The sequence below is a fragment of the Gallinula chloropus genome, assembly GCF_964237585.1.
Source record: "Gallinula chloropus genome assembly, chromosome: 7".
Classification (NCBI taxonomy): domain Eukaryota; kingdom Metazoa; phylum Chordata; class Aves; order Gruiformes; family Rallidae; genus Gallinula; species Gallinula chloropus.
Genome location: NC_140092.1, coordinates 3166539 through 3186291, shown reverse-complemented (window position 1 = coordinate 3186291; position 19753 = coordinate 3166539). Strand labels below are relative to the sequence as shown.

General features: G+C 49.7%; 1 protein-coding gene across 2 annotated transcripts in view; it reads right to left on the bottom strand.

Annotated features, from left to right (window-relative positions):
- CRMP1 (collapsin response mediator protein 1) overlaps positions 1–18516 on the bottom strand; it is a gene marked incomplete at both ends in the record, with an annotated part of 46349 nt that extends 27833 nt beyond the window's left edge. The window contains 2 exons of one of the 2 annotated variants that reach the window (XM_084266929.1): positions 4839–4927; positions 18075–18516. In XM_084266929.1, coding sequence (XP_084123055.1) covers positions 4839–4927; positions 18075–18446 — 461 coding nt within the window. Of the gene's footprint in view, positions 1–4838; positions 4928–15346; positions 15386–18074 lie in introns of those variants that run through there. The other variant, XM_084266930.1, reaches the window with a different exon arrangement.
- Between the last annotated feature and the right edge of the window lie 1237 nt (positions 18517–19753).

The following is a 19753-nucleotide window of genomic DNA, read 5'->3' as shown; positions in this document are numbered from 1 at the left end:
AGTGCATTTAGTTTGTTTTGCATTAAAAAAAGGTGGGTTTTTTTTAAAAAAAAATCCTATCTTTTCATACCAGAAAGGAGCTATGATTACTTTGTAACAAAGTGGTGCAAATTTATCTTTAAAAAGAAATCTAAGAACTATATATTTAAGAGACCCAAACACCTTTAATCTACCATGTCACAGATTCTTTATCTTCCTCTTAAAAATAAAACTTAGGGAAACATTCTGAATAACTGTGTGGGAAAATGTTAATGTTACAATCTTTTTCCTTTCACTTCTTCAAAACAGGATTAATTTTTGTTTCACTATTATAAAAAATTAATCTGTATCCCATGCTGATATCAAGGAAATTCCAGATACTTACAATCAAAATACTTTTAGTGTTCCTGGACACAACCATGAGTGAATTAACCTTTAACTTTTAAAGGCACATGACATTTTTATTGTGTGCTTTGCATGGTGCCAAACAGGAAAAGGTATGGTATGGGTCTGTGTGGAAGCCATATCTCTGTGTTGTTGCACCATAATATATTTGGGTTTAGAGATAACTATAACATAGCTTAAGTTCACTTAGTACTTCTTATATTAAAGACACACAGTCCTCGTCTTAATTTCCTTTTGTCTGGGATAAAACAAGATTTATCCACAGCTAAACAAACACCTCAGACATGTGAGCTGCTGAATCTGTTCCTCCCATATTAAAATGCAGCTCCCACCTACAGAGCAAAACACAGTGACTGATTAACAGCCAATTGCAACAAGCTCAAACCAAAAATGAATATAACTGTTAATTAAAACCAGTGAAAAAACCAGGGATAATTATTCACATTGGAACTTGGCCAAACCACCAGAGTTAATAAATAGCCCCAAGAGGTCAAGAATTTGCTTCATATGCTATGCAAAAATGTCACCTCCAGCAGCTTGGCTCCCCCAGTGCCCTGGATTTTGGCTGGAGGAAAACGCAGCCATTCTGTTAGCAAACTCCCCACCAGCATCCTGAGCCGGGGCCTCAGCCTCTCAGTGCTGAACAAATCCAAAAGGGCTTCCTTGTGAGAGCTGATAACATCATGGCTTGAAGCCATACAACTCCACGTCTGGTGTCTAATACTCATCAACACGTACAGCCCTGGGAGCATGTCATAGCCTGTTACAGCTGTGAGGAGCGCTGACGACACCACGGCAAGCAGGGAATTGGTATGTATGCAAAAGCAAACAGCAGCCCCACACACCCACCCAACTGCACAAACAACGTGCAAGAAGCTTCTCTGCTGTTGAGGCTGACTGGCAGAGGCATACCATAAGGCACTGCAACCCATAAGCATGCTGAAAGCTGGTATAAAGTTAGGCAGCCCCACAGGTAATAATGGCGTTGCACTAATTTTCATTAGTTGAATCTAGTCTCTGGGTGTTAATCAGGACAGCCCTTAACCACAGTGTTCATGGGGCTCAAAATACTGAGCTGGAAATAAAAGATTACCATGACCAATCTCCTTTAAACATGTCTAAGGTGAAGTTGCACTGCAAGGACTACCACACCATCTGAAGACAACAGTGTTAAAGCAAACTAACACAAAAACATATAAGCAATCCTTCTTTATTTTCTTCCACAATCAGTAACTATCAGTTCCCCATTCAAGAAAACACATATCCTAACGCAGTGGAAGATTGCAAAGGATTTTCAGACATTTTTTGATGACTCATTACTTGTTGTTTTCAGTGTACAGTTGAATTAACATCCTATTTGGCAATGGCAAAGTCATCTGTGCTTAAGTGACATGGGACCAACTAGTCTTAGTGGATGATGCTGCGATATTACCTGTCAGGACCCTGTCTTATCTCTTGTCCTGACATCAAGATTAAGGCTGGGAGAGGGTTAATTTTCACTGGCATTCAAGGTTATTTTTATTCTGACTGACTAGAACACAGAGTAAGAGATAATGTGACAGGATTCCTGAATTGCTCACTCATTAATGCTAAGTGTATGTTAGTAAGCGTGGGGTTCAGTTACTTGTGGGTGAAAAAATACAATAGCACAGGTAACTGTTCCAGGCACTGTACAAATGATTGAGCTGGGTTTCTGATCCACCAGCAACTAGGAACTTCAGACACACAAAATGCTGCTGCTGTCTACCATCTTCAGGCAAACGAGCTAGTAAATTCTGTCATACACGAGTTGATTAAAACACAATGGGAACAGCAGGTTTCAGCTCTTTGAAAGCTTAATCTGAGCAAGCTGAAAACCTCCTCCAGGACCCTGTGGAGTTATTTCTGTCCTCATCAAGCCCAGATCGCTTTCAGATATCTGAGGCACCCCTAACTTGGCCCGTTGCCTGCCAAGCTCTGAAGACCCAACCCTCACACACCCACCCTGCACATCTGTTCGTCCTCTCCAGCCTGGAGGGACCAACCCATCCCCTTGGCAGGGGCAAAGCAGAGGACATCAAGCACCAGACCAACCAGAGCATGACCTGCTGCTTGGCATGGAGACCAGGGATCATTTCCACATGTGGAAATGAGACAGGAGAGGTGTAAGCAAAATACATTATTTATGTAGCTGTGGCCATTTAAAGTACTAAATATGTAAATTACTATTTAGACACCAAAGAACTGCCTCTCAGCTGCCACCCGAGTGTGCAGGGATTCAGTTTCAGCTAGGAAAAATCCACATGTACCACTGCTCCCTTGTGCCTCTAGGGACCCACTTTGAGCATTCATAAGTAGGAAAAATCATCTACCATCCTCCAAACTATGGCTAATCTTCAAACACATTCCAGGTTGTATCTACGTTCTTCTCTGTGGGACAATCTTCAGGGACACATGCCTCAAAAGACCCCACTTCATTCCATTACTCAGCAAGAGAAACCTAACCTTCTATTTTCTGAGCAGTTTCCACTGCAGAATAAGAAAATTAGCCCAGATCTTTTATGTGCCAGCAAAACCAGAACACTGTTGCCTATTCTGGGCTGAGTGGTTGGTGGCAGCTCCGTTCTGTGGGAAGAATTCTGTATTAACAGCAGGATCTGCAGCTGGAGAGTTAGGGCATCAACTGACATGGATTCCTGAGGTTCAAGGTCCTGCTCCAAAGGATCTTTAGCAACATGCTAAACAACTATGTGAAATACGTAGACACAATGGGCAGTTCCAGATGGACAATCTAAAAGCAACCAATCCAAGAAAATACAGGGCTTCCCTAGGCTGCAGATTTCACTATGTGAACACAGGTAGGACCCCACACCAAGCTGCCCTTGCAAATCAGCTGCTTTATCAGAGCAGGACTTCTTGCAGAGTTTACAAAGAAAAACCTAAATCCAGGGAACCAGGTACAACTCATGGTGTTGAATTGTGGCAAAGCTGCAATAGTGTCTGGAGGTATGGATCCACGCATGGATATCAGGAGTCTGTGCACTTAGCAAGGGCTGATACCTGGCAGGGCAGCTGAAGGCTTGGTGTTGCTAACCTGCCTACCAAGCATCATTGCATTTTGGGAACTAAGGCCAAAAATCCACACCAGTTTTAGACTCACAGCATCTCATACCCTGAGCTGTTATATGAGTTCTGATGCTTACAATAAGTGATGCCAGGAAATCTGCATCTGAACAAAAAGCAGAGAACTCAACCAAAATGCTGACCAGAGAGAGCACAACTTGGTTGATTGCTGCTATTGGAAAAAATATATGTTTGTAATTTTGTGCCTTCTCCACTTAAAATGGTGTGCTGCTTTCATCACTTCTGCAATGCAAGTAACACTACAACTGGAAATGCAGAGTGCAGTATTTAAAGACACACATAGTCCATGGACACAAGCATTCAGACTTTCTTTCTGCTGTAATAACCTGGATCATGAATAATGCATGTAGCCAGACATATGCAAAGAATCAACCTCCTAATTTGATTATATATTCTTAACAAAAGGAGCTCTGAAAACAAGTAGGTAATTAATTATTTACCAGATAGACTTAATTATGTTTCTGTGCATTAAACTGTAGGTTCTAGAGACCAAACTTGTTAGGTCACTGGTGAAAATGTTTTGCTGTCAAGAAAAAGGCTTTGATCCTTGTGTACATCAGACTGCTGGTACACACCATGTAACTTTACAAAACTAGAGACCCCCCATCTCCACTAAACCAAGGTAGGACCTGTAGAGCTACGTGAATAGCCATCTCTGTCACTGCTTCCCAGGCTATCAGTAACATGTATTCCATGTTTTTTCACCTAAGCAATACTTTCTCTGTTCCTGTATTTTATATCCTGATGTATCAGTAGTTTTTTTCTGTCTAACTGTGTGAAAATTTAGGATTATAAACCTTTGCTAAACAAGAAAAAGGAGATAAAAGCAATGCATAACAGTGCTGGAAGGACAGAACATACTATGCTTCAGCATTAACCAACAGAGGAAATGAGGAGTAGGTCCCCATTAGCACTGTGTGACACAGGGCATGTTCCTGTGCCATTCCATCCCACAGAGCATATCCCATAGACATTCATCCTGATTAGATGTGGGGAAAAAAGCTGTAATGAGGCTTCTGCCATACATGGACTCAAAAATACCCATGGTCCTTGGCATTACTTCTCAACAAAGCCTACTTGCCTGGGCTATTTTGAAAGAAACTAGGATTGAACCTAGCAAATACCTTCAACTTCCAGTAAATCATTTTCCTACTTGTCTAAGCCAAAGATAAAACGTCAGAATTTCATATTTAAACACTCCTCTACTATGGCCCCACATCTAGAGGTATCCAAGATACTGGCTTTAAGATTTCAGGTCTGCACCACCAAGAAATCACAGTGGTCTACACTAACAGGCATGCAAAATAAGTGTGATAGTTTAAAAAACCAACTTTATAAGTCCATCTTCAAGGTATAAGTCTGCATAGAAGGAGTGGTCATCATTGATAATTCTTCCACCTTTAATGAGTAGTCGGTCACTCTAGGGGCAAGAAAAAAGGAAGAAATGTGAGTTTGTTGAAGCAAATAAACATAGTAATGTATTGATGATACCAAATAGCTCATATTATATAGAAAGCCATTAACATCAAAGCACTTACCCTATATAAAGGTCTATGCCATAGATACAGGTGGGCAGTGGAGAGGAAAATCACAGCTTTCACTGAGTGTTTATTTCTGAATTTAGAATATAAGACCTCAACAGCCTCTTTTTTCCTCAAAGCAGAACTCATTGCACATGGTAACACTTGAAATCCCGCTACGTCCCCCTTTTACCACCACCTTATTGTACAAAGGCCAGAAAGGGAAGAGAATGCCCCAGAATAAACTGCCCAACAGTGGGATGGCCAAGCTGGGTTCGTCTGGGACTCTCAGAACCCCTGGAGGAGTAATAGAACTTGAAATGGCAGGGACAAGGTCAGGAGTGGCTGCAGAGTGCTGTAACGCAGAAACTCCTGCCCGAGGAAGCAACATCAGCTCAGCAGGGTCAAATCAGCCACTCCACCTAGATGGCCAAGGGACATGGCCCACAGCTCACGCTTCCTGCACTGTGCTACAGAAAATCCCGTTTCTAGTGGGCATGGAGAATGTATTGTTGTCTAATTTGAGAAATAAACCTTCATACAAACCCTTGGTCAGCACGGGAATGTTCAGCCCCCACCACAGGCTAAGCACAGGCTTTGGAGACAGGCACAGCCCTGTTTTAGGGCACACACAGGGTCTGTGAAGTAGGTTACGGCATGCAGCCTGGCTGTGCATGGTCAGGGACCATTTATTCTTTACCAGGGGCCTGACGTCAGGCAGGCTGCTTGAAGACCTTCTTACCAAGTGCCATATGTCCAGAAAACCTAGGGACCAAAGCTCTCTCCTGCCTGGACAATGTTTCTGCTGGAGGATAGCTGCACTCTGTAGCATCTGGGGGAACGCAGGGGGGCTATAGGGAGGAGTGACCTGAACCTCATGAATTAATTATTCAGCACTGGCCCATATTGCCCTTTCCCAGTTGTAAATCCCTCCAGGTAGGATGCTTTCTCTGCCTAGCTCTCAGATCTATGCTCAGCCACTTAGGTGACCTGTGTGTGTGCTCACAGTACAAAACAACATTCTTATGACTGGGCTCAGGAGGTGGCAGGACCCTTTGTAGTGTGGCCGCCACCTTTATATTCAGCTAACAGATGTCTCAGACACTGGTGCCCTGCCTGCTGAGCCCTAAGGGCTCCGTACCACTTGGTAGTTTTCAGTGCTTTGCCTGGCACAACAAGCTGCCAGCCCAGCTCTCCCCAGGGCAAGGCAAGGAAAGCTGCCAGGACCCTCTCCTCCCTCCAGCCTGCCAAGGACAGACAGCAGAACACAGCAAAACAGAGAGGGGGCATTATATCGAACACATAAACCAAGCAATTCATTGGGTGCCAAGATTCAAGGGGGAAAATAACCCCTCTCTCATTAACATGTGTGGAAAGCACCCCTGTAAATCCATGCCATTGCTCAACATTCACTGCAGGGTGTGGGAGCCAAGAAGCTTCTCCTCCACCCATCGCTGCTGCAAGGATGCCACAGCAGGGATGCAAACCTGTCTGTTTGCTTCCAGGCCTTGTGCCTGGCTATGACACAGCATCAACAGGGAAACGATGCTTATCTCCTGTCTCCCTGCAGCTCCATTTTACAAGCACTGGGGCACCTCCCAGCTCAGCTTGCTGCTGAGCGTGATACAGACATTCCTATTATTCACAGCTCTTCACCTTCAAACCCTGCTCACTGCTTTCCTGGTGATTTTTTGCTAATCATGGTCTAGCTTCTCCCGCTTAATCTGGCAGCAAAGCCACAGAGCTTAGCCTGTGACATGACAGCAATTTTCATGGCAGCAGACAGAGATGCCACAAACTCAGCATCCTTTGCTGCAGGAGGAGGGGCTGTTCTCACGCACAAGGCGGTGGCTTTCGCTCCCTCATAACTATTGTTTGCATTACAGTAAGAGCCACACAAGACATCTGTAAGCTGGTGACTTGCACATTTTGCATAAATAGCCTGGTTTAGTGGGTATTTTAAACCAGCTTGGCTCTGCTCTTGTGAAGCGATGCTACCAGGCCGGCAGCAACAAGCAGCACCTGCATCAACCAGCCAGACGAGAAGCCTGAGCCCTGCTGCAGTCCCAAGATCTGCAGTGAGCTCTGCACAGTTACAAGGGAAGTTCAATTCATTTGGTCAGTAAATCGCTCAGCTCTGGGCTATTTATAAATACAATCCAAACATTAGATACATACAGTAGAGCAGGAACCATCTCAAAGACAGTTTAAATTAGCCTTTCTCCATTCACCTCGTCCATTCAGAGGCACTTAGAAATATTGCAACAAAATTCAAATATATTTTTCACAGACACAACTCTCAATCTGCTTCTGGAACTACTAAGAAACACAGTAACAGAATAAAGCTGCCATCTTCTAACAGAAGATTTGCTGAATAAGTATGCAACTGGTGCAGCATGTCAAGATAAAATGCAGCACAACTTAGAGCACAGCACACACTTCAGTACTGATAGCCATGGTACTGCACCTGCAGGCATCTTCTAGAGAAAACCACACCTATATCGTACAAGATGGAGCTTGGGGGGGGGGGGGGGGGGAAGGAAACAAAAGAAACCAAAAGGATCTACAGAGATTTTGAGTGGTGTTTCATCAAATAGCAGCATGTGTCCAGACTGAAATTCTGATGTATGTTATTAAATTTTTTCCTTTTCTTACATGAAATGTCTATCTCCATCCCTAAATCAGGTAAACAATGTATTTTTAATAATTCAAAATTTTCTTTGTAATATGACGTTCACTGTAGCTAAATAACATGGGTCTAAGTGCTGCTTCATTCCCAGATTCGTACTTTTATGATTGCTGCATTGCAGCCATTGTCACCTGAAACAGTCTTTGCAACACTCTCAGCCCCAGATTTTCCAGGCCTAGAGGAGGTGGAAACACTCAGCAGTGATTTCATCCTTTGCATAACTCTAAAGACTTACTAGAATATACTATTGTCCTTACATCTCCAGAGTAACAATGCCTGTATTCTCTAAAAACCAGATCAGTCAGTGGCCCTGAAGATGACTAAGGGTTTTATGTTGAACAGCCATTTGAAAACAGTTTAAATTCCAAATCCACCTGCATTTCCAGTTCTCTGCCTATAACTGTGTGTGGTTTAAAAGACATCAGATTAAAGGCAATAGACATAAGAAGGCATTAGGCTATGTTCTCACACTTGCAGCCATTCATCTTTACTTTTTCAGCCTTTGAGAATCCTCTGCTGCTAAGGCTTTAAAAAGGCCACTGAGGGAAAAAAAAAACCACAGAATCCCCAAATCAGAGGGAAGGTTCAAAAGCCACAGGCTAAAGTTTATGTTCTCCTTGATTATCCAAATCTCCACAAGACAATTTTAAAAGGAAGTTTCTCAAAGGTGAAAGTCTCACTGGGAGACAATGGAGGGAGACACTCAGAGCTTCTCTGTGCTTCTGTGCATCCCTCCTTGCAGAGTTATTTCCCATAATACAAATGAGATTTAAAAGACATTTCTTCCGTGGATATATTTGATTGTCTATTGTCAGGGCTGCTCAGATTCACACCCAGCTGAGATACAATATGGTTAAATTACCTTGCTTTTAGCAAAGTGCTTAGGAATAAGGAACATTTTTAAACTTAATGGCAAAAGAAGATACCTTCCCAAGAGGAATGCTTGCTTAAAATCCTTTCATAAGGATCAAAGAGCTGTAAATGGAATTTCATGAAGTACTGTCTGCTTATAGACGATCTGCTTTTAGTCAGCACTATCCTTCCTTTTGAATTTCACATCTAGGTTACCCTCCATAGGAAGTAATTTTTAGCCAGGGTGATCCCTGAGTCAACTCAAGGAATTCCTTGTAAAACACCCTATCCTTGAGGCATCACTTCCAATTGGCCACTAATGGGAGAATCCTGCTTTTAAGGTCCTTCTCTTAACAAATGCACTCCAGTATATGGCAATTCATTTAGGAAGGATTATGCTGATTGTAGTAATGCTGTATCTTGGTCTGTAGCCAATATATTCATTCATCTTTATTCATTTAAAAGATCTGATGTTCTTTTGTTTCCCCTTTGGAGACTTGACTTTCTATTCAGCTAGAAATTTTACTCCTTAATCACACAGCCTAAAAGGGCTGCTCCTTCTGCTACCAACTCCATGGGGATTTCTTCACTGTAAATGTCATCTTTGCTTTGCTTTTAGAAGGGAAGCACAACAAACATCTTATTGATGACAACATTCACTTGCATCAGCAGGGGGTTCACCTAAGTATGGGTTAGAGGGTTGAAACCTCCATTGTTTGTTGTTATAGCCATCTCTTGGATTACACACAGCTTACATCAATGACAGCTGATCTCAAAATCTCAGCAAGCTATTCGTAGGAAAGGTTAAACTTGGGAAAAAAACAACAACAATTTACAGCACAGCTGGATGTGGTCTGCCCCTGAACTGAAGATGAGTTTTATCTAAGTTCTACTCAGAAACCTGTGTCAGGTTACCTGGAGACATCAGTCTTGGTGCCAGTCATAGCCAAAATCCAGCTAAGACTGTAAGGAACCTGTTTTCTGACAGAGGAGGTGGATGCACAGGAAACAGAACAATAGAAAATACCCTTGAATACGTTACCAATGGTAATTTGTGATCAACTACATGTGCTGGATACAGGTGCATATTGCTTGCACTTAGACACTTTTTGCTGTCTTGTTGCCTCACACTTGCTGCTCCACCTCCCATGGTATCACCACCAGTCCACGAAGAGCCCCTTCATGGTCTCTTAGCTGTGAGCACTGCATACTCCTTTAGCCAGCCACATGCAAGGTGGGCAAGGACGATCAGCTTCACTTAGATTTTACATGGGGATTTTGATTAAATCAGTGGAGACATGTACTAGTTACAAGGAACATAAGCAAGAGCAGAGGACTTAAACCTCATCAGGATATGCATTGCAGATTGAAACATCATCTAATGACATATATATATACTATCAAGGACAAGCAAAAGTCACCCTGAAGTATCTCTGTCCCAGGGGACAAGGCACCATCTTCATGTGTTGCAAGATTATAAACCTGCAAATTATATTGCTGCTCGTCTCTGTCCCATCTCTCTTACACCTGTAAAAGCTGCAGGAAACTAACTCTCAGTGCCTGACTGCTTCACAAGCCAGTGGGCTCTCCTGCCTCTCGCAAAGGAAAATGAAGCTTCTCCCTTTCACCACACATATAAACTTGCTTAAGAAAGAAAAAGCAGCAAAGCAGAAACCAGACCCTGACGTCCTGTCAGGAAAGTGGTTCATTGCCAGTGGTCACTCTTGGCACTTGTAAGAAGGAGATTCAGACTTGCTGAACAACTACCTCACTGCATCAGTTGTCTTCCCAGACAGCCACTGTCCCCTCTCCAAACCTGCCCAGCTTCCAGAAAAATGCATCTTGGTCCCCCACAGCAGCACCAGCTATGATGCTGAAAATCCTGTTGGCCCGCTGAAGGCACCAACTGACAAACTTGCTGTGGCAGTTATAGGAATCACTGCCCCAAACCTTTCTTTTCTGTCCCCCTGCCAAAGGTTTCAATCTCCATAGGAATGTCCCCAGAAGGACCTACTCTCAATGTAATTTAAGACACTAGATGGAAGTGGCTTAAACACTGTAGCTACTTTCTCTCCTGCAGAACAAGGAAAGACATCACAGAATCATAGAAATGGTAGCTGTAAGTCCAACAACTTCTACTGAAGCAGCTAAAACACCTCCAGAGCCACCAAGTCCAGAGCAATATGCAATATGAATTCACAAATGTTCATTGACGAGTAAGTAAACTGAGAAGGGCCAAGTCTACTAAACAGCTACAGGTGGAAAATGTAACTTTGATTATTAAATATTCAAGAGTAAGAAGAGATCCAGAAGTCCCAAGCCTTGGTGTTTTAAATCAGGACAAAAAGCGCTGCTTAAATCAGCCCAAATCTGGCACCAAAAGCAGAATAATAATGTGAGACATTGTTCTCATGCCCAGCATTCAGGAGGCTTTTCAAACACTTTCCAAGTCACACACCAATCTGTGTGTAGCTTCACATAGTTAAACAAAGGTGGGGGAAAAAAAAGCATGGCCAAGGGAGATAAACAGAAGAGGACCTTGGTTCCCCATTCCAGGTACCTGCAGGACCTCAAACCCAGGTGTTTAAAAAGAACCAGCCAGTGACTGGCAGCTCTCACACTGTCTCAAAGGAGCACACCCCATGTTACCCCAGCACTTTGCTCAGGCCAAACAGAAGGTTGTCCATCTTGACCCTTGGCAGTTAGCTTGAGACCAAAGTCACACCGAGCTTAAGTCCAGGCGAATGCATTTTTCCTCTCTCAAAGCCTTCCGCCATTTTCGACTGAAGCCTACTTATTTCTCATCTCTTTTCACATCAATCAATTCAAAAGGCTACAACTAAAATTATTCTCTGTGCCCACTCCTCTGAATTCCTCCAGACTCTTTGCAATATTCTGCATCTGCTTCTTTTCCTCATCTTGGCTAGCCCTTCTCTTTACTTGCTAAGCTCAACAGTGAGATCCTTCCTCCATAACACCACACTTCCGAGCTCCTTGCCTCCTCATGCCTTACAATCTGCCAGCTCAGGTCCCAGCACCTCCTTCCCCCATTCATATGCCAAGCCTTGGACCTTTCCTGAGAATATTATTGCCTTTCCAGGCACCATTTGCCTCTCCCATGTCCCTCCTCGTGTTTGCTTTGGTGACTAGCTGTTCTCCCTTTGCTCAGTAGAGTTGTCTTCACACCTCCTCTTCACCGAGCTGACGCCGATTATGTTTTAATGGTTGCAGTTGCTACTGGAACAAACAAATCCTCTAACAGACTTTTTACATGCCATGAGCCTTGGGTTTTTTTTTGCTTTTTTTTTTAAATTGCACTATGCACACACTATAATCTTGAGTTTGTCTGGGCTGAGGCCTTGCTTGCGAAGCGCCGAGGCCTACCACACAACACACAAGCCAAAATAACGTGTAACAGATCTCTGGGTGTCATCATCCCCACTGATTCCCTGTTACATGCTGCACAAGAGGAGAATAGTAACGATGTTAAAAGCAATGGGGAGGGAAGGGGGGGTACCCTGTAAAAATCTGGTCTCCAGGAGAGCACGCCTGCACAACCGAAGCACTAAAGATTGCCACCTCATGCAGAAAAACCCCTCAGCAATGGATGTGGCGGCTGACTGTGCTACACAGCCTGAGAAATATGCTCCTGCAGATGCATTCTTGGCCACCCCTACACCATGCACACTCTGCTCCATCCCCAGCTAACCCTAGTGAACCTGAGAGAGACCTCCCAAGGACTTAGATGCAGTGCAGAGGACAGGACCGAAGTGCTTACTCTTTCTGGTTCAGTGCATCTCTATTTTACATCAGGGACTGGTCTGGCACTTCAAATACAGACAACCTTCCCACAGTAGTTACAGAGAAAGGGGTCCAGCTTCTCCAGAATGGCATCTAATTCTGGAGCTGTGCTGGTGCTCAGCTAACAGCAAGAAGCCGGGACTGGATGCAGTCTGGGATGCATAAATGGCACCAGGAGAGTCACAAACAGGATAAATTGCAAGAAGCATAAATTTTCAGGGGCTGAAATTAAAAAAGCAGGTGCAGGTTTGGAAAAAAAAACTGTAGGGAGATGCTAAAAGCACAAGGGGACCTGTCTGCAACATAGTGTCTCTGCCATCCTAGATATTTCCAGGAGAAATGGGAGAAAAGATGGCAAGAATAAAGCTGCTTTAGGGGGGATAGAGGTGAAGGGGGGTGATAGTGCGAAGGGGTCAAGAGGTGAAGCACGGTCAGCCAGAGCACTACGAGGTAGTTATGCCCATATTACGCCCTTGATAAGGGGTAGTAACCCAGAAAGGACACCAAGAGCAAAACCTGCACCCACACCAATCAGAGCTGACACCAACCTCTGCTCCTTCCTTCACAAAGTTCTTGATGCTGCCAACCTGACCCCAGAGGGAAGCTTTGGACTGATACTGACTGCAGAGGGTACCTGCAGCTGGATGCTGGTTTTGTGTCAGTTCCTGGCCCCACGCAAGGAGTGCAGGCTTAGTATGGGAAAATCCACAGCCAAGCACTAATGCATAGAGGACTGTCAAAAATTAGTTTCTCACTATTCCGATGAATCCAGTAGCTGGTGTAGCTCCAAAGAACAGGAATGTGGGGGGGATGGGGGGAGGGGAGTAGTTAAGCACAGTAACAAATGACATTTTTATATGATTTCATCATCGCTCTGGTTGTTGCATAACTTTACAGAGTTATCACATTTCCTCAAAGCCCAGAAGGCTTGAAGCTCTAATGTATTTCTTTAGTGGCAAGATGAAATAATCTCATTTACCACACTGGAATGGGGCTCCAGAAGGTACATACAAATCCAGCGGGCTCTTGTGGGATAGGCAGTGCATACAAGGTGTAACCATACAAGGTGTAACAGTGTCGGATTTGCTTTTGCTGGAGAAAAAGGGCCACAAGTGTAAAACATTAAAATAAAAAAAAGGCAGCCCAAGCCTGATGCCTGCCAACTTCACTAATGTTAATTTATGCCTTTGATTTGGTCACAAAACTCAATAGTAGCAGTAATGAATATTCATTTATAGAGGCTTCAACACATCCCCTTTCAAAGAGAGCAGGCTGAGGTTTGGGCTTTCTTTCTCCCAGTAATCCTCTCCCCAGCACAGTTAAGGAAATTTGTGAGAAGTGAAGAAATTAACAAGAACTGCTGACTCCAAGCAAAACACTCACCATTCTGCCAGTTTCTTCTTTCTCTTCATCAACTAGCTATGGGTGGGAACCTGTTACACTCCAGCTGCAAATGAAGGTCAAGCCACATACAAAGCACCTGACACTCGCCCAGAGGGCAGCCAGGGCCTCCCCCAGCCCAGAGGTATCTTCAGTAACCACAAGCCACAGGTTGTACTGAGGACCAGGTGAGAAGAGCCATCACAACACCCAGACTCAGCCTTGCTACCAGGCACTGCTGCCTGTTGACAGTGGCAAACTATAAATGCAGCACTCCGGTGTCACAGAACTCCGCTTGTACAGGGAGGCTATTGCCCTACTGACCAAGGGTTTCAGCCAAAGGATTTGTTTCTGAATAATGGAAAAACCTCAAGGTGCTTACAAGCCTTGTAGCACGGGCTCAAATAATGCCTTGAACCACCAGGTTTGCTCAGGAAGCTGCCACACCCACCAGTCAGCCCTCTTCAGCTACTGATACTTACCCTGCTTCCCAGAACCCTGACCATGCAGCTTTCCTGGGAACACATGAACCCAAGCCCCTCGGATTCCCTGCCCATCCCTACCCCAGGTGCCACCCCATCACCCACTGATCTGGCCCACCTCCTCACCCCCCAAGTGGAAAGCAGGCACCAGCCTGCAGACCGACCCTGGCTCTGGGAAAAGGTGTGACCAGATTTCACCTGGAACCTCCTTCCTCATCAGCTCTGCCTCTCCTTTATCCCCAGCCCTGTCGATCCGGTGTATCTAAGGGAAACGATACAGGGAACCAAAGGATCCCAGATCCTTTCTTTCTGGCATGGAAAGCACGCTCCATTGTAGCCCCGCTCGGGGATAAAAGCATCTAGCGGGAGACAGGCACAGATAGGAAGAGGATGGTTATGATTAACTCTTTGACTTCTGATCCCCACCATGTCTGATGTATTAATAGCACGCAAAGGTGTTGGTGCTAACATCATGGCGCTCTGATTCCCCACGCTACCACCCCCCCATCTTTCCTGGTTCCCCCCCCCCTTCCATCTCTCCGCACCCCCAGCCCACCCCGGCCCACCGCCCCCTGCCCCCGCCGGGGGCTGCGCAGCCCCTGCCCGCTGCCGGGGGGCGGCGGCGGCACGTTGTGCTGCGGCTCGTCCCCTCCCTCTTTTGTTCTGCCTCGCCCGGCCGCCGAGCCGAGCCTCCCCGGGCCCAGCTCCTCGGGAGGGGCGGCACCGCCACCCCCGGCCCCCGACCTCCGGCCCCGCCAGCGCCGGGACGAGCCTGCCGGCGGCCCTCCCCTCCGCCGCCCCGACCCACCGCGGCCAGCGGGAGGGGAGCGAAGGGAAAAAAACAAAACGGGATAAAAACCGCACAGTAAAAGGCAAATTTAAAATAAAAATCAAATCGCTCCCGACCCGGAGCTCCGGTAGGAGGAGGAGAGGGCACCGGCGCCCTCACCCACCCAGCCCCGGGGAGCCCCCAGCCGCGGCCCCGCAGCCTGGCGGGGTCTCCGCCGCCATCCGCGGGGCACTGCGCGGCCGCTGCGCTCCCGCCTCACGCCCTTCCCCGCCCCGCTAACAAAGGAGCGAGGGCAGCGGCTCGCTGCGTGCCGGGATCCGCTTACCGTTATGTGGGGGATGCTCTTCTTGCCTTGGTAAGACATGTCGGCTCTCGCTAGCGCCGGGCGCACGCAACACACACCCCGAGGAGCGAGCCGAGCCCGACGGAAAAATATCGGTGGTAATAAGAGGAATAATAATTCAGAGCCCGGTCGGGTGATGGGGCGGGGCGGGGGCGACCCGGCAGAGCTGTGCAATGGAGGCAGAGCTCCCTCGCCCAGAAGGGGAAAAGGGGAGCCAGGCAAACCCGGCACCTTTTTTCCCGGCTGCAATAAAACAGGGACGCGGCTCCCGGGGGGTCGGCGAGCGCTGCCTCTCCCGGCGGCAGCAGCGCCCTCCCGGCTGCAGGTCGGAGCAGGATTCGCTTAGCTCAACCCAGGAAGCGTTTCCTTCCCTCTTGTCCCCCACCCCTACCCCCTCGGCCCCCCTTCCCAGCCCATCAATCCAGCCGGAGCCTCCCTCCCTCCCGCACCGGCGCTGGAAAACGCCGCCCCCCCAGCTCCGCCGCCGCCCCGCTCGCACGCTGAGGTCACCGACGCGGTCCCACGCGTGGGCTCCCGCGGGGTGGGGACCGGGAGGGATGAGGGGGGGGAGGGTGGGGATGGGAGGAAGGTAACCCCCCCGCTGTGGGTCCTACATGGCAATGACACTGCTCTGCTCTGTCCCCATGGCACTGCCTGTTCTGTCCCCACACCACTGTCTGCTTTGTCCCCACATGCCACTGTCCTTATGACACTGCCCTGCTGTGCCCCCGTGGCACTGACCCCGAGGGCACTATCCAGCTTTACACGCCGCGGCATTGCCCCAGATGGCCCTGCCTGCTCTGTCCCACCAATGGCTCATGCCAACAGCACTACCTGCTCTGCCCTCCTTGCCACTGTCCCAGTGCCACTCTGCTCTGCCCTTTCCCCAGGGAGGCTGTGGGGGCTGGCACAGCCCACCACAGGCAGGCCCAGCCAGGTGTATGCTGTGACAGCAGGTGCTGGAGAGCTAAAGTGCCTAGTTCAAACCCTCTGTCTTTTCTGACTCACAGAGTGCCGCCCTCCACCCACGGGACTTGGTTAAGTGAAGAACTGCAGGAAGGGTAAAAGGCACTGCAAAGCTCTACCCAAGTTAATCCCTCCAACAACAGCCAGGGGTTCTTGGAACAGACATCCCTGCGATGCATACACAGATACAATGCGTTTCCCACGCAGGCCACAACCCTAACACATTCTCCCCCCACATCACCATTTCGAGGTTTCTAAAAGCTCTGGTTGCCACAGCTTAGGGGTCAGGCACATGGCTACAGCTCACAGCACATCTTTCTAGGACAGTTACCAAATCTTGCCTACTTTACCTTTCCCTTTCCTCCTCAGTCCCCTCCCAAATCCAGTCCAGAGCCAGACAACTTTGGGAGCACGCTGAGATCGAGAGAGGTAGTGTGCACTCCGATCGCTACCTTGAGTTCCAGACTGAACTACAAAGCAGGAAAGTTGGGAGGAGGCATCAGGGATGCCCCAGAAGATGGGGGACTTCAGGGTGCGCCATGCCCTCTCACTGCCCCAGGGTGCTGTTGGAAAGGACACAGGTTCAGGTGAACTGGGGAAGATTAGACTGCACTGCAGCTGGCAGCCTCTGAAGGCAACCCTGAGGTCGTCGCAGTGAAGCGGCACTGTCACAGGCGCAGTCCCACCAAGCCCTGCCTGCTCGCTCCAGCATCCCACCACAGTGGGCACCCACTCCACTGCACTGGAGGCCCTGTGGCACCTGCACCCAGTCCCCAGGTGCAAGAGGACCAGTGCTCCATTCATGCCTAAATTAAAGAGTGGGAGAAAAGAGTGGAAACTCTTAAGCTTGTGGAAAGAGCAGAGCGTGGGCAGGCCATGCAGCCTTCAGGCTGGGTGCTAAGGGAAAGGGGACATCCATGCAGGGACATGACTGCAAGGCTGCATTTCTTTCTAAGGGGAAACAAATGACAGCCCTATTCCCAGGAGAGACAGCCCCCCGGGGCTGCCTCCAGCCTGTGTGCCACAGACAGGGTTAAGATGGAGAAGCACAGCTGGCAGGGGCCAGCCAGCCACACCGGCCTCACTTTTTCCTTAAGTCTACAGCAGGAGCCCAGATTGCTGCCCCAGAGGTGGGGAACCCCGGGCAAAGGTTTCAGGAGATCCTCCCGCCTTACGCGCTCCCTGCCGGGGAGACAATGAAGGCGCATGTGGAGCAGGGGTGGGGGGTGCAGGGGCAGAGCCGGGGCCGGGCCAGAGCCGGGGTTTGTGCCTGGGACAGGCTCCGCGGAGTTTTCCCGGCGAGCCCAGAAGTGCGGCGGAGACTGCTTTGTTCCGGGGAGCGGCGGGGAGGCGCCGAGAGGGGCCCGGGCTGCCCTTCTGCCCAGCCGGCATGGGCAGCGTTCTGCCGGCAAGAAGGGAATCGGAGCAAATCGCCATCACTTACAAAGGAAAACGATTTCTGGGGGTCGCCCACCCCGCCCCCCCACTAAGCTCAGGCAAGTGAGATAGTTTAGGGGCCAGCCGGGCTCTTCCTACAGCATCACCGTGCCGGGGAGGAGGGGTCCGTGCTTCCCCGACCTTTCGTGCCCGAACTCCCCCGCGAAGGCGGCCCCCGTTCCCACCGCGCCGGTGAGCGGGCTCTGCGGCACGGCACGGCACGGCGCGGCTCGGCTCGGCTCGCCCGGAGAGTGGGGGCGGCGGCTCCCGCCCCCCCAGCCCGGGGCCCCGCTCCGGCCCCGCTCACCTGCCCATTGTCCTGGCCCTGCAGCAGCTCCTTCCCCACCGGGTATCTGATCTCCACGCCCGGGGTCTTGTCCTCCCGGTCTCCCGGGGAGCTGATGACGGAGCCGGAGACCTCGCTGATGTCGCTGGCGGTCTCGCTGTAGTTGTCCCCTCCGTCCAGCATGTCGTGGCGGCTGCCGCTCCGCGGGGTCCGGGACCCCTTTTTCCCCACGCTGTAGGCGTCGAAGTCGATGGTTTTGTTCTCGTAGGCCCCCTCCACGGAGGCGAACATCCCCCCGTATTTCTGCCGCGGTGTCTGGGCTGTCGTACCCGGCCTAGCTAGATACACAGGCAGGTCATCTTCTTTATTCCAGTTCCTCTTTCTCTCGGCCATTCTCTCTGTCCGGATCTCTCCCTCCCTCTCTCTCTCTCCTCTTTCTGCCTCCCACTTCTCTGCACCTTCTACTATCGGGATAGGCTGCTAGTGACCATAAAAATGAATGGATGGATGCAGCAGTGGCGGAGCTGGGTTGGCTGGTGGGATCTTTCCCTTCGGGAGATGCAAACGTTAACCTCCCTCCCCCCACCCACCCCCCAGGAAAAAAAATAAAAGAGAAAAAAATATCAGAGAGAAAGAGAGAGAAAGAAATTAATCCAAGCGGGATTGAAAAATAGCCGTGTTAGTAAAGAGCACGTGAAAATAAAGTACAAAGAGCGGAGAGGAGAGGGTGGCAGAGGCAGGTGATTGGAAAGCCCTTGACGAATAGGAAGAGCAGCAGCAATTCCCAGAGCAAGGACCGCAGTGCACACGCTCCCCCCGGTATAAAGAATGATCCGGGGGGCGGGAGCCCTCTAGATGCACGCACAGCCGGTGCAAATTGGGTCCTTCCCGGCGGGCGGGCGCCAGTCACCTGCTGAGACGTGGCTTCGGGGGAAAAGAATTTAAAAAAAAAAAGAGGAAACCCCCCCCAAAATCTCCCCAGCTCCCCCGAACGAGCCAGAGGGGAGTTTCTCCCACTTTGCACACTCACACTCCCCCCGCCTCCCTCCGCAGGAGGAGGCTGCGGCGCTGCCCGGGAGTGGGGGTGGGTGGGGGGCGCGGCCACGGCAGCCCGCGGTGCGGGGTTGGGGCGGGCCAGCTCCGCGCTGTACCCCGCCGCTCGGGGTCGGCCGGCGGCCGTACGGGGCCACCGGCGGGGAGAGGAAGAGGGATGGATGGACGGCGTGGGCGAGGAAGCACAACCAGCCCCAGGCCCTCCCCCCGGGGCAGGCGGGGGGGGGGCTGGCGCTGCTCTCTTCCTGCCGCAGCAGCTGGTGCCCGGGAGGGGTGGGAGGGAGGCGGCGGCCCCGCTCCGCCCCGCTGCTCCCCCACCCCACCCCTCCCCTCCCCGCCGCGGCGGCGCTGCGAGGGCGCCCGAACCCGCAGCGCTCCGCGCAGGCAGCCGGCCCTGACACGGAAGTGATCGCCCGAGCGCTGCCTGCGCCGCCAGCGGGGATGGGGCGCCGGGGGGCGGCGGCTGCGCGGGTCGCGCTGTCCAGCCCGCGGATCCAGGAGTGCCCGGCGCTCCGCCCCGCCGAGACCCCCGCGGAGCTGGGAGTGCCTGCGGTTCCCGGAGCCCCGCGGAAGCCGGGGAGGCCGGCGCGCCCCTGCGGAGCTGTCCCTTCAGCACCCCGGGCGGCATCCCCGGCCGCGCAGCCGTC